At 23.8% G+C, this 14,267-nt stretch overlaps 2 protein-coding genes across 2 annotated transcripts; one reads left to right on the top strand and one right to left on the bottom strand.

Moving 5' to 3' along the window:
- Window positions 1–102: 102 nt before the first annotated feature.
- On the top strand, window positions 103–2,343 carry LOC105364615 (putative ribosome-binding factor A, mitochondrial). The gene is made up of 4 exons (XM_011502593.1): window positions 103–553; window positions 625–1,165; window positions 1,731–1,922; window positions 2,320–2,343. Exons 1-4 carry the CDS (start codon window positions 444–446, stop codon window positions 2,341–2,343), a joined length of 867 nt encoding a protein of 288 aa, XP_011500895.1. The 5' UTR covers window positions 103–443.
- Window positions 2,344–5,608: 3,265 nt separating this feature from the next.
- LOC105364503 (chaoptin) lies at window positions 5,609–14,244 on the bottom strand. Its single transcript, XM_011502432.1, has 8 exons — window positions 14,192–14,244; window positions 11,174–11,799; window positions 10,711–10,884; window positions 10,093–10,211; window positions 9,621–9,767; window positions 6,481–8,988; window positions 5,808–6,339; window positions 5,609–5,770 (listed from the first exon to the last, which is right to left on the bottom strand). Exons 1-7 carry the CDS (start codon window positions 14,194–14,196, stop codon window positions 5,845–5,847), a joined length of 4,074 nt encoding a protein of 1,357 aa, XP_011500734.1. The 5' UTR covers window positions 14,197–14,244; the 3' UTR covers window positions 5,609–5,770; window positions 5,808–5,844.
- Window positions 14,245–14,267: the final 23 nt, after the last annotated feature.

Raw genomic sequence — 14,267 nt, 5'->3', positions numbered from 1 at the left:
CTCATTGGTTATAGCTTCGCTAATTATTTTGCGCTTGTGTGCGAATTAACGTCAATGCTCGCATATTATTATGTGCACGGAGGGTGCACACGCGCGTCTACTTATGCTTCCGTCTGACTGCGATTGCTCTTATATTTATGAAGATGATATTTTGAGGTTACAAAGTTCTATAATTTTTATAAACTTATGAGTAACTTATGGGCTCGGTTATATTATACGGTTTTATTTAAAATAGTCAAAAGGATTATACAAAATTCTCTATCGCATTAACGTACATATTAATATATTAATTTTTCTTCAATCGCTTGATATTATAAATGTTTATGCTGGACGCTCTGTTCCTTATTTTTCCTAATCACTCACCTATGTATATTCCAAATTAATTTCACAAAAAGACTGTTTTAGTATTATTAATTGCTGATTGTACTGATATTTACAGAATTATGATGAATTTTATTCAACTGAAATGGATAAGTACAAGCGGCGCATTGCACGTTTTTAAGCCAAAAGGAATCATTATAAACAAAGTATTCAATTTTAAAGAACCCAAAAAGTAAGCCAACAATTGCATTTATAAATATTACTTTTAAAAAAATACCTAACACTCGTTTTAAAATTATTCAGGAAATTAAAAACGATTAATGTTCCTATAACTCCTGTGGGTCAAAATATTAAACAAAAAACGCAAACGTCTTTTTACAAGAATAAGAGGGTAACAATTTTAAATAGGATATTTATGAGGCATATATCCGATTTAATGGCTACTGGAGAAGTTGCTCCAAATTTATTAGACAAAGAAATTGAAATTACTAAGGTTCAGGTTAGTCTTGACTTTAGTAGGATTAACGTATATTGGTTTTCAACTAAAAATTTGAATGATATAGATATGATATTAGAAAATGCTGCTGGTCATTTGCAGCATGAATTATCTCAGATTCAAATAATTGGACAAGTTCCTCCAATAATTTTTATTAAAGATTTAAAATTTAGTACAATGCAAGAAATGGAAAATCATTTTTCAAATATAGATTTGGAATTGACAAGTGAACAAACGGACAATGACAATTGTTTAAATGATCAAAATCAGAGCAACGAAAATGAAATAATAGTACCTGAAATGCAGCAAAATGTAATGGGTTTTAACCAGGCTACTGTTATGAATAAGGTGAATTATTTATCAATTATTTATTTAAATTTAATAGACAAATTAGTAATTAAATAATAGTAATAAGTAGTGTAATAACATTTATTTAAGAAAACATAAGTAGTGACATTTATCTATAATGATTAAAATTTGACCATATAATCGAAGTGTTTAAATATTCTAATAACTATTGAATAAAAGCTAACAGCAGAGTTGTTTTAAGACTTTCGTAGCTAATTTAGTAGTCAGTATTAGTTACTATTCTACTTTTCTATACAAACTGTCATTGTACATTCTCTATCAATTCATTTTTTATCAATTCTTTTGAATGTAATAATTAAACTTTGTATTACTTCAGACAATTGATTAAATATTTTTAAATTATCACTACTGATTCTTCAATTCATTAAATGTTTCATCAAATGTCATTAACTAGAATATTAAATTTATTGAAATTAAGTTTGTTTGTAAAAATTTATTTAAAATCACTTTAACATTATTTTTACTGTTTTCTATTGCTATTTATCATTAAGTAAATATAATCTTTCTAAAAATAAATATTCAAAATCTGAATTCTTTCATTTAGATTAAAACTTCAATGCTTAAAATACAAAAATCAGAAATAAACAAAGTAGAAGATACGTTCGCAATTTCCATGAGCAAAGATGATCAACTGAACATATCCAAATTATTAATGGCTAACGAGGAAAAGAAACGTTTTGATGAATATGTGAAAAAACGTATGATTGCAGAAAAGCGGGAAAAAAAACGTTCTGCCGTAAATTCGAATTATAATAAAGAATTTAATAAATTTATAGAAGTAACAGAATCTTATAATAATACATGAATAATTATAGAGAAATAGAGTAAAATAAAAATAGAAATTAGTATAATTTTATCATTTTAAATACATAAGGTATTAACATATGTAACATATTAATGTTTGAATGAGATTAGAAAATACTGAAACAGAAATAATAGGTTTAAAAAAAGTGTATGAAAATATGATGAAGCTACTAATAGTTTATTGAAAAGTTTGTAATGTTTTTCTACAAATTTAATTTGAAAAGGGGAACATAATATGTTAAAAAAAGTGAAATTTCACGAACAGAAAAATATCATGCTTACATACATTGTTAATGGTATGCTTTTTAAATATATGAATTGTTTTCTAGTTCTTTGTTATAGAATTTCTTTAATTTCTAAATATATTTTCTACTGTACAGTAATAGGATGAAGGTGAATATTTCAACAATAAATTGTATTTAAATAAATTTAAACTCTGAAGATTATAAATATTAAAGTATAACGTATTTTAAGATTCGTAAAATATTTAAACATATTTCTACTGATAATTTTTTCTAATTTCAAACATTAAAATACATTGCGTTCTGTTTAAGAGAAAAAATTTTTTTTAATTTCTAATACCTACATTTCTACGTTTGTTTTCTATTTCTAATTACTCAATATTAAAAAAGAAGAATAATTAAAAATTAATTAAGTTTGTAAAATATTATGAATATTTTTTTTTATAAATATTTGAAAATTATATGTGTACATGTTTTAAAAAATTTTTATTTTTAGAAATATCTTAGAAATAATCTTTTCATATGCGTTTAAAGACTAATATTTTTAAATTCATGAATAATAAATCAAATAGTGCTTTTAAACTACACAATAATTTATTTTTAAATTCACAATTTAATAAAAGATTAATGGTAATACATGCGAGTTAAGAAAATTCTATACTTTTGTATTAATATTAAATTATTATTATTATTAACAAAATATTACATTTATTTAAAAAAAATATTTTATGAATTACTTTAAAAAATATCTTTGCTTTATTATAACAAATCGATATTTTAATATGTATTTTTACTAAATTCTATTTTATATAAAATATTCTATAATTGAAGTTAAAAGTGTGTAAAGACTTAGACATTTTAACAACACTGCTCTAATAATGATTTCTTTTTCATTATATTCTCTTCCTGCAACTCGAGAAATTATCAGTCAATGATTTAAAAAAAAAATAAAATAAAAATATTTTTATATTACATAAAAATAGATGAAATTTAAATAAAGAATCCGTAGAATATCATTGAACCTATAACCGACGATAGTCTTGATTGCACCTGTCATTACATTTTTGCGCTAAATGAGAAATTTTAAGGAAAAAGAAATACCAAAAACATTTCAACAATAACAATAAGCAACCAATTAATATGTTATAAAAATACTAATTAAATGTAAGCTTATATATTAATATTTTTTAACTTTAGTATATAGCTTTTTTGGGATAAATATTGACGGGTGGATTTTCTTTCGATTCTATGGAAGGCATTTTCTGCGAAATAGCCAGAAAATTGGCAAATGTCAATAACAAAATGCGTTCGAGTGAAGAGGCGGGTCTAAAGCTTCAGCCAATGTCAATGGAGAGATAAAGATTGTAAAGGGTTAGTAGGGGGAGGGAGCTAGGCGGATATTGTATCTGTGGTCTCCGCCTCTCAGACTAAAAATGTTTCCGAAATTAAATGTTTTCTTATAAAATATGAACAAGCACATTTCCACGATACGTCCATTCGTTCTGTAATGGTTATAAAATGAAAATGGCTACTACTTGATTTGCTATTCACAAGTTTTTGAAATCGAATGTGCAAATAAGTTGTTTACAATTATCTGTTTAATGAAAATATTGTGACAAGTTTCTTATGGTTTTTTTGAATAATTGTATCCTACTGACAGAAAATATAGATGTCAATATGAACGTATTATCAGTTCTCTTGAAAATAATTTTAATTTTATATTATTATTTAATTTATTTATTAATCTGGTATTTAGACGATTTGTATATAATGAATGTAACTAAATACAATTTATTTATTTATATTGTATAAAATTGTATTTATATTGTGTAAAATCAATATTCAATAATATTGCATTAGTACAGAGCAATTCAATTATCTTGATTACATTACTATTTATTAATGAAAAATAAACGTATCTTCAATAACAAAAGTCATATTACATTCAGATTGAGATCTATCTTATATTGTTTAATTATTTTTTATTTAAGTATTCAGATTAACGAATATCTGATTCTTAAAAAACGGACATTGAGCATTGTTTCATGGTACATACATTAATTTCTTCCATAAGTGAATATTGGATTATTTTTATAGTTCGCTAAAATGATTTATGTATAGTTTCAAAGTAATACACAAAATAAACGGATACAAAACTAAAATTTCATATATTTTTCAAAGTTCAGTTTTTATTAATTCATACATTATAAATTAAATATATTACTTCTCTTCTGTAATTCTACAAATGTCATTAAATATTGTTTTTAAATGATTTATTAAATAATTGAAAAGTCTTGTATTATATTTTATATTATATTCCAATTATTTATTAACAAAAATAGATATTTTTATTCTGTATTCAAACACAATTACTGTAGAACATAAAAGTTTTTTTAGAATAAGTTACATTTTTTTTCATAAATAAATAAATAAATATATATATATATATATTATTTAAATAAATATTTAATATGACAAGCATTAAACTCTCTTAATAAAATAATGCAAACTAACATATACGTAACATAAGTCATTAAATTAGAATAGAAATAGTTTTTTACATTTTTATTTTAGGCTATATAAATATTTTTATAATAAATAATTTTTTTTTTTTTTATTATATTATCTATTAAATAAAAGACTATGAATACAATTATCTCCTAATTTAATAACTTACATTACATACATATTCATTTGCATTATTTTATTAAGATAGTTTTATATTTGTAATATTAAATATTTATTTAAGTAATTAATAATAATATATTTAACGATATGTCATATAAAAGTTTTAAGTTTTATATAAAAGTAAACAACTTGTAATAGATATTTGAATAGAAAATAAATTTATACCGATTTAAATGTAGATTTAATTGAATGCAATAAGAAATCTTATTTTAAATCGTATCACATTTTACTGCTAAAGTTTTCTCGAAATTAATATAAAATTCTTATTGCATATTGCCAATACATTAATATATTAAATTTTATAATTATTTGCTTAAATATTTGTAGCACTTAATATGCACGGCGCTATAATTGTTTCCTTTAATTTATACATAAATATTTACAGTTTTTTTTATAACAAATTTGTAATGAGCATTAATATATCAATTATAGATCATTAAATTGAAATGGAATCTATAACAAACATTAGGCATTTACATTTAAGAAGATTACTTGATTGCGATATAGATTTGATCATCTTTATAATATTACTATGCAAATCTATTTCGTATGCTATTTACATTTAATATTTTATCTAAAAATCAATTCTTTTGTTAATATTTTACTATTATTGTTTTTATCTTTTTTTTACATTTGAATTGAATTAGAGTGATTAAAGGAAAATAACCATTATAAAAAAGCTTTTTAAATAATAGAGCTCACGACGTTTTTTTACTAAAATAATTTTCACTCAAGAATCTACTACTTTTTCTATGTTTGCTATAGTTCTAATTAGCAACAATATTAAAGCCAATGAAAATAAATATATAAGAAATAAATGCTTATAAGTGAAATATCACGCATTTATTTGGTATTTATTTTATTTTATTATTATTTATTTATTTATGTTATTTATTTTATTCTAATGCAATTTTAATGCATAATTTATCTGTCAAATTTATTCTCGGATGATTCTGCGACGTAAAACGGTAATGGCGAACTATCATAATAACCATAAATTGGTTGAGCACAATTTGAAGTATGAATCATTGGTAAGGACTGTATGAAAGGTAGCATATGAACAGGTGTTGCTGGTATTTGTGTGGCTGGTACAATTGACGAGTTATTATTATGCCCTAATGTTGAACCATTGTACGAACTGACATACAAGTCCTGATTTAATTTACCACTATAGGCGCTTGATGGGCGAAGCATCGATGCTTCGTGAATACTGGATGACATGGCCGCTTGCATACGAGACTGATTCATCTGATTACTCCAACGTAATCGACAAATGCAAATGATAATCATAACAATGGCGATAAAAGCTACAATGCCACCGACTATACTGATTATTAATGTATCGTCAGTATTATTTGTTATGCCGCTAGATACATTCATAGGAGAATCTCCAACACTGTACTTTGTATTTCTAGAGTCCTAAAATTGATAAATAAATTTAACAGTGTCGTATGAAAAATTAAAATAACTAGAAAAATCATTATATAAAATTATTACGGAAAAATTTATAATAATCTCATTTTTCTTTATATACATAAACATTGTATTAAGCAAATTTACTTGAGTTGTTGGAGCAATGGTCCAGATGACTTCAGGTTTTGAACTTGTAGGCCGTTTCGTTGTAGTAATTGTTTCTGTATTTTCGAGTTGAAGTAATGTCGTGCTTTGTTCAGGAATGCAAGATAATCGCTTTTCAGTAAGATTTAGTAGTGAATATCCTTTTAAACTTTCGGGTGTTATACATGTAATGGAATTTTCCCTTTGAAGTTCCATATTTTTGTACCATCTCCATAAATGTTTAGCTTCACAATCGCATTTGATTTTAAGTTTAAGTCCCTTTATTTGAATAAATTTACTCCGTTCTTCAAATGTTGAGATGAGCTGGGAAGAAATGATTTTTAATTTACTACCACTTACATCTAATTCTATAAGTGTTGAGCGCGGAACTGGAAATAGTAAAGTTGCTGGAATTGTCTCAATCGAGGTATTTTTAAACTGAATAGAAAGGTCCGGTGATTTTATGCCTACAAGCAAACTTGATAGAACATTTCGTAATCTTTCGCCCCTTAAAATAAGAGATTTTAAGCGTGGATGTATACTTATAAATAATTGCTCATTGCCCACATTTAAATCCTTTATTTCAATGTCTAAAGCTTCAAGATTATTCATTTCTTTTATTATTCCTTGGACGTCAAAATAGCCTAGCCTTGGAAAATTAAACGCTTGTAAATTTCGAAGTTTAAATAATGATTTGAAAGCACTTTTTTCTATTCGCGTGCAATTTATCAAATCAAACATTTTTAGCTTTTTTAAGTTTTCAAAACCAATTAAAGAGCTTTCGTTAACAATTTTTATATCGTTTTCAGAAATATCGAGAATTTTTAAAGGAGAGATTGAACCAAAAGTATTGAGAAGACTTTCAAAGCTTTGAAGTTGATTTTTTGAAATATCAAGATCTTCCAACATCGTTGTACGTTCTAAAGCAAAGGACTCGATATGTTTAAGAGCATTATTAGACAAATTGAGATACTGTAAAAATGGAGCCTCTAATTTAGTTATTTTGTGAACACCACAGGATGCAATATTTAAATATCGCAATACTTTAGCTTCACTGAGAATCCTATAAACAGTGTTTTCACTTAAAGAATTTTCTGAAATATCTAAACACTTCACACTACTTATAATGTCTTGAGTAAAAATTTCTGATAATCGGTTACGAGCAATGTTTAAACACCTTAAGTTCGCTACTTGCTTTTGCAATGCTCGCGTTGGTATCTCTACAAAAAAATTACCCGAAAGATTTATTCCTTCAAGACTACGAATTCTTGACACATCAAAGATTTTCTCAGGTAGAGATGACAAACGATTGTTCGTTAAATCAAGTTTTTCCATTCGAAGTATACCTTCCATCATTCGCTCACTTAAGTATTCTAAGCGATTGTTTGATAAATCAAGTCGTTGCAGTTGTGTTGAATTATGAAATGCTAACTCTTCCACCGATTCGATTCGATTATTAGAAAGATTTAAATCTCTTAAACGAATTATTTGAGCGAAACCGAACTCTTTTATTGTGTGCAATAAATTATTGGATAAATTTAGAATTTCCAGAAATTGAAGAGTTTTCATTAATTCGTTCGGAAAAATCGTGAATCGGTTCCAAGATAAGTCGATTTCTCTTAATCTCGGATGTATTATGAATACAGTTGGGGATAAATACTCTATTACATTATTAGACAAATTTAAAATTTCTAAACCAGTTCCGGTATTAAAATGTTCTCCTCCAAATATTCTCAAATTATTTCCCTGGAGATTCAATTTATAAAGGTTCTGCAGACCTACAAATGCTTCAGACTCTATGTTCGCAATTTTATTATAAGAAAGATCGATACTAGTAAGATTATAGAGATTTTTGAATGTATTTTCACCAATTTCTTGTAATTTATTTCCTAAAAAGGAAATACTTTCAAGATTTTCTAAATTCAATAATAAGACTGATGGCAGTATTTGAAGATCGGTAAACGAAGCATCGAGAGAAATCAAAGATTTTGGAAAAATTGGTGGAAATCCTCCATAAAGTGGATTATTACTGATATTTAGGTATTGTAATTGATTAAAATGCTTAAATATTCCAGGAGATATTTTCTTTAAAAGATTATCTGCTAAATTTAACGATACTAAGTTTTTTAATGGTAATTCGTCGATAATACTTATTTGGTTAGCAGATAAATCAAGATACGTTAAAGTATCTTCAATACCTACAAAACTTTGCCGATCGATTTCTGAAATCATGTTGCCAGATAATTCAAGACTATCAAGCTTATTAAAATGATAAAATAGTCGAGGTGGAAGTTCGCGCATAAGATTATGTTTTAAACTGAAGCTAGTTAAGTGTGGCACACTAGTACGAAGAATTTCACTTGTAATAACTGCAATGCGATTAAATTCTAAATTGAGATGCATTAAAGACGGTAATCGTGCTAAAGATGCCGATGGCATTAATAAAATATTATTATCTCGAAGTGAAAGATATTGCAGATTTGTAAGTCCTCCAAATGAAGCTTCTTCAATCTGTATAAAAATAAAATATTTCAAATTATTCTAAAATATTGAAAAAAAAGAGAAAATTTTATTAAAAATTCTTGTTGATTCTATGTTATCTTTGTTAATAATATTTAAATTTTACATAAATTCACAAAAGTAAAAATAGAAAATAGAAAGTAAAAGTAAACAATAGAAAAAAATTGTATATATTTAAAAATATAAAATATCTAAAAAAATCATTGAGTAAAGTATTTGTTAATTAAATTGACATAATTTCGTTAGACGAATTTTAAGTTGAAAATTTTCTAAACTTATATAGATATTAATCATTCATTAAAAAAAGAAATTTATAAATCTATGTAAATGCGTTGATAAACGCTTGCATTGGCGGATACAGCATAGTAAAAAATTGTAAGAATATTTTTATAATTTTCACATGAAATCTAGCTTTATCAAAATTAATTTATCATGTTATGATATTATTTGTTATGTTTATTTTACAATAGTCTGAAAATTACTTATGGACAATGATATTTATAATAATTTCAAATACATATTTTATATAATATTATGATGTTTAAAAATTATTTAAAAATCTTTTGAAGTTTAAACAATTTAAATAAAAAAATGTCAATTATATATGAAAAATATATGCTTACCGCGCGTAGAGCATTGAAACTAAGATCTAATTGAATTAAAGATGTGGATGTGATAAATGCATTTGTACTTAAGCGTCCAATGTTATTACGGCTGAGATCCAAAAACTCAAGATTTTTTAAATTAGATAAATGTGCATCATCTAATTCCTGAAAATGAATGACAGATTTTGAAATTTTTGAATTGAACAAATTAAATTTAAATTAATGTTCAATAACAAGTAAATCTAAATGCCTTTGTTTTATATATGTTTTGAATCTTCGTTATGCTTACATAATTTTTGCATAACTTACCTACAACTATAAATAAATAAGCACATGCTCCTATTAATAATATTGGCTCGAATATTTTATTTTATGGGAATGGCACCATAAATTTTATTCTATCATAATAATTTTATTTAATTTTATAGTATATATTTAGCTCCTAACAATTATAATAAATATTTTTAATTATAATTATTTCTCTACTTACGGTAATCAAATTATTAGAGATATTAAGAAATGTAATTCCCTTTGAATAATGTAATGCATCCAGAGGAAAATATTTTAAAAAATTGCTGGAAATATCAAGTTGTTGAAGTTTAATAGCATCTGTAAATGAAAAAATTAAATTCAACTAACTTTAAAAACATTGTACATTAGAAAATATATTTTACATAGTAAGTAAATAGTAAATATTAAAAACTAAATAATATATTCTTAAAAATTTAAATAATTATTTTAAATTTCAGAAATTTATATGAGAAGCAAATTATAGAGGATTATAAGAATCGATAAAATAATATGAATAAATCTGGAGTTTTCAATTGAGAATTTCATTAAAATACATTTTATTATATTATTCAATAATCATGATATCATTTTATATCACTGTTTATTACAAAATAGCCTGATTAATTAACTTAATAGATTTAATAGTTATTAAGTATTATTGGAATGCCCAATATCATTGAACATATAAGAATATTTTTATTCTACTGATTTACTGTGTTAAAAAAATTAATTACAAATACTCAAAAATATTTTGACAACATCGAAGTTAGTTTATCAATTACGAGTTCTTGTAAGTATTAAAGAGAGGAACACTTACCTTTGAAAACATCACTATTTAAACGCTGCAGATTATTGTGAGATATATTGAGTGTCAACAGATTTACCATTTCGATTAAAGCTCCATCTTCAAAGTGCAATAATTCATTGCTGCTTAAGTCAAGATGTAAAAGAGTCCGTCCTAATATTGAGAATGTACCTCTACGTATTGTTCCTGTGAACGTGTAATTATTTTAATAAAAATGCACACTTAAAAAAATAAAAATATATTCGTTCAGTATATACAAAATCACAACTATATTTAATTAATAAATTAATTGAAATGTAATATATATATATATATATATATATATATATATATATATAAACTACTTGAAGAATAATAAAAAACTTTTATTATATTAACTTTCAATCATTTGGAAAGGTACGTGTAAAAACATAAATTTTCTAAAAATATTTCTTTTATTTTTATTGTTAAAAGTATTTATATTTTCAGTACATACCAATATTATTTCCAGCAAGACTCAGTACCTTTATAGCTTTTGGTCCTTTGAGCGAATCAATAGGAGGGCTTGTTAAATTATTATAATCAAGGTATAACTCTTCCAAATTGATACATCTTTTAAATATTCCTTCTTCTAGATGCCGTAATCCGTTAGATTGCAAATCCAATATTTTCAAGCTTGAAATATCATGAAATTCATTGCTAGAAAAAATAGGATTAAGATTGTCACCTAACGCGTTGTTTGCTAATCTCAACTCATTTAAATTAATAAATCTTTGTAATTGACGATCCATTAATCGGCTAATCTCATTATTACAAAGGTTTAGCTTTTCAATATTTTCGGGTAAAATACTGATTAGTTCGTTGGGTAGATTTTGATGACCGCAAAATTGTTGACTGAAAGAGACGATTGGTTGACCAGAAAGACTGGATAAAGCATCATCAGCAAGAATAATATTATCACAGTTTACTTCAAGCGACAGTGTAGTATTGTTCAAGTTTGAAATAGCTTCAGTGCATTGGCATGGTATGCGTAATGTGCGTTTAACTTCTATGCAGGGACGCCAGTTACTTTGGGCTGCAGTTGCCGTAGACAATAGTAGAAAGATGAGAAGAAAAAAGTAACTAAATTGAAAGAAAAATGTTTTTATATTATTCAAAATTTTATACAAAATTTGAACGGATAAAGCTTCTTATATTAATCTAAATATTACTAGAATTTTTATACATTATATTTATAAAATATTAAAAATTTATTTTAAACGAAATTTCATTCTAATACTTACATTAGGCATCCGCATATTTTATACATATTTTCATTCGCAATACTTGCATTGTCATTTTATTAATAAAATTTACTCGCATTTTCGAATAAAAACTCTTTTCTGACATAACAAATTTTTCTTTAATAATATAAAAAAAATATATATATACATATATATATGTGTGTGTATATATCTATATATAATATTTAGTACGTAGTGTTATTTCTTTTAATTATTTTTTTATTATTTAAATGATTTTGGTATGAATTATTTTCATTAATTTCTTGTTTTATCACTAGTTGAGTATATAATCATAACATTGAAATGTTTAATGTCTTTGAAACATTATAATTTACAAAAAGTTCATTAAATTTAAAAATATTCGATTAAGTGAGAAAAGAAACTATCTTATTTTTTTTTCACAAAATCGAGATGATAAGTGTTAAAATGAATACACATACATAGATTCCTAGGCAATACTAATAAATATTTACTTTAAAAAGAAATTAAAATCGTAGAATATAATGTACTATCAAATAAAATTATTTCTAAAAATTCAATTTTTTTTATCAAATGAAGTTGCTGAAGACTTAAATTATCGAAGAACTCAGGAAAGTAATTTGAATATGCATGAATCGAATTACGATTTGTAAATCTTCAAATAATGATTTTTTACTGAAATCCTTTCAAGTTATTCGATTTCAATGAATTTTAAATGCAATTTTACCTGTACCGATGTAATGATTTTTTATAAAAACATGTAATTAGTTATATTAACATATCATTGATAAATTATCAGATTAAAAATAAAAAAACTATAATCACTAATAAAAATAATGAAAAAACCAAAGTAAAGATATAATATGTCCTTAAACGATCGATTCAAGTATTTTTCATACAATTTCAAGAAGTATTTCTTCTATATATATAAAATCTATATGTATATGTTAAAAATATATACATGCTATAACTTTGAATGGAATAGCAATGATCATATCTGAATTATAATTATTATTTAATAATACAATAAAATATTTACATTTGTATTTCAAAATTATTTTATTAATCAACGAACGAGTAAATAATTTTAATAAGCACATTAATAATGTTTCTATGAATTTAAACTTTGAATATATAAAAATGCGATTTTCTTAACTCTTAATTCAAATACTGTTATTACGGTATTCCGTTAATCCTCGATTGACTATATAATTTTTGTAATTTAAAATGATATTTCGCTGTAATAAATTAAAAATTTATCATAAATTAACACAGACGATGTTGATACAGTATGTAGGAAGAAAGCATCGTCATGCATTTGAATATGGAATGTAATAATTAAAAAAAAATTTTACTTGTATTTTATGAATATTTTTATCTACGTAAAAATAATATTAGAATTCTAATTCTCCCTGCATTTTATCTTAGAAATTCGTTCATAAAATGAATAGTCTATTTTATTTTGACAAATTTCACACGTTAAATTAATTATACCTATATTTAAAATTTAAATTAGACAATTAGTAAGAAGAATTGTAATAGCATATATATATATATATATATATATATATAATTTGATGACTAGTGTTCTGATTTTTTAAATTTATTATAATAATTAATAAAATTTTTTTTTTAATTCATTAAGACTATATTGAGAAAAGTTTTAATTTCTTTAGATGTATTAACAAATTTGAATTAACATTTACATTAAAAATAATTCGATAAAAGTATCTAGTTATATTTTAATTATAGTGTTATTTATAACAATAATAATAATAACAATAATAATAATAATAATAATAATAATAAAAATAATAATAATTACAGTATTATTTAATACTTTCAGTTGAAATGAAGTAATATGTAATTTCAATAAAATAAACAAATCTTTTTGGATATAAGAAGTAGTACTAATTTTGAAAGAATTAAGTAATTTTCTTTAATGCAAAATTATCATTATTATTTTTCTCATTAAATTACTAATATTTTATAATTCCATAATTGAAAAGTACTAAATCTTAAATCTTAAATGTAAAATTTATAAATAATTTATAATGTCTTGATAATTGAAAAGCATTGTATTTCAACATATATTTATATAAAAAAAATGGTTGGATCGTTATATATTATATACTAATTTGATATTTTAAGAAATATTTTAAATATAATAAGCTTTTTCTTTCGTTTTAAGTGCAATATAATATGAAACTACAGTTAAATGAGAGAATCTCTGGCTATACTTATTAACTTACGCCATTCCTAAAACTTGTTTACGAATCCTTTGGAATTTTTTTTTTTTTTTTTTTTTTTTTTTTTTTTTTTTTTTTT

This window comes from Ceratosolen solmsi, unplaced genomic scaffold, assembly GCF_000503995.2.
Source record: "Ceratosolen solmsi marchali unplaced genomic scaffold, CerSol_1.0 scaffold39, whole genome shotgun sequence".
Classification (NCBI taxonomy): domain Eukaryota; kingdom Metazoa; phylum Arthropoda; class Insecta; order Hymenoptera; family Agaonidae; genus Ceratosolen; species Ceratosolen solmsi.
Note: the sequence above shows the minus strand (reverse complement) of the source record. Positions and strands in the feature narration are given on the sequence as shown.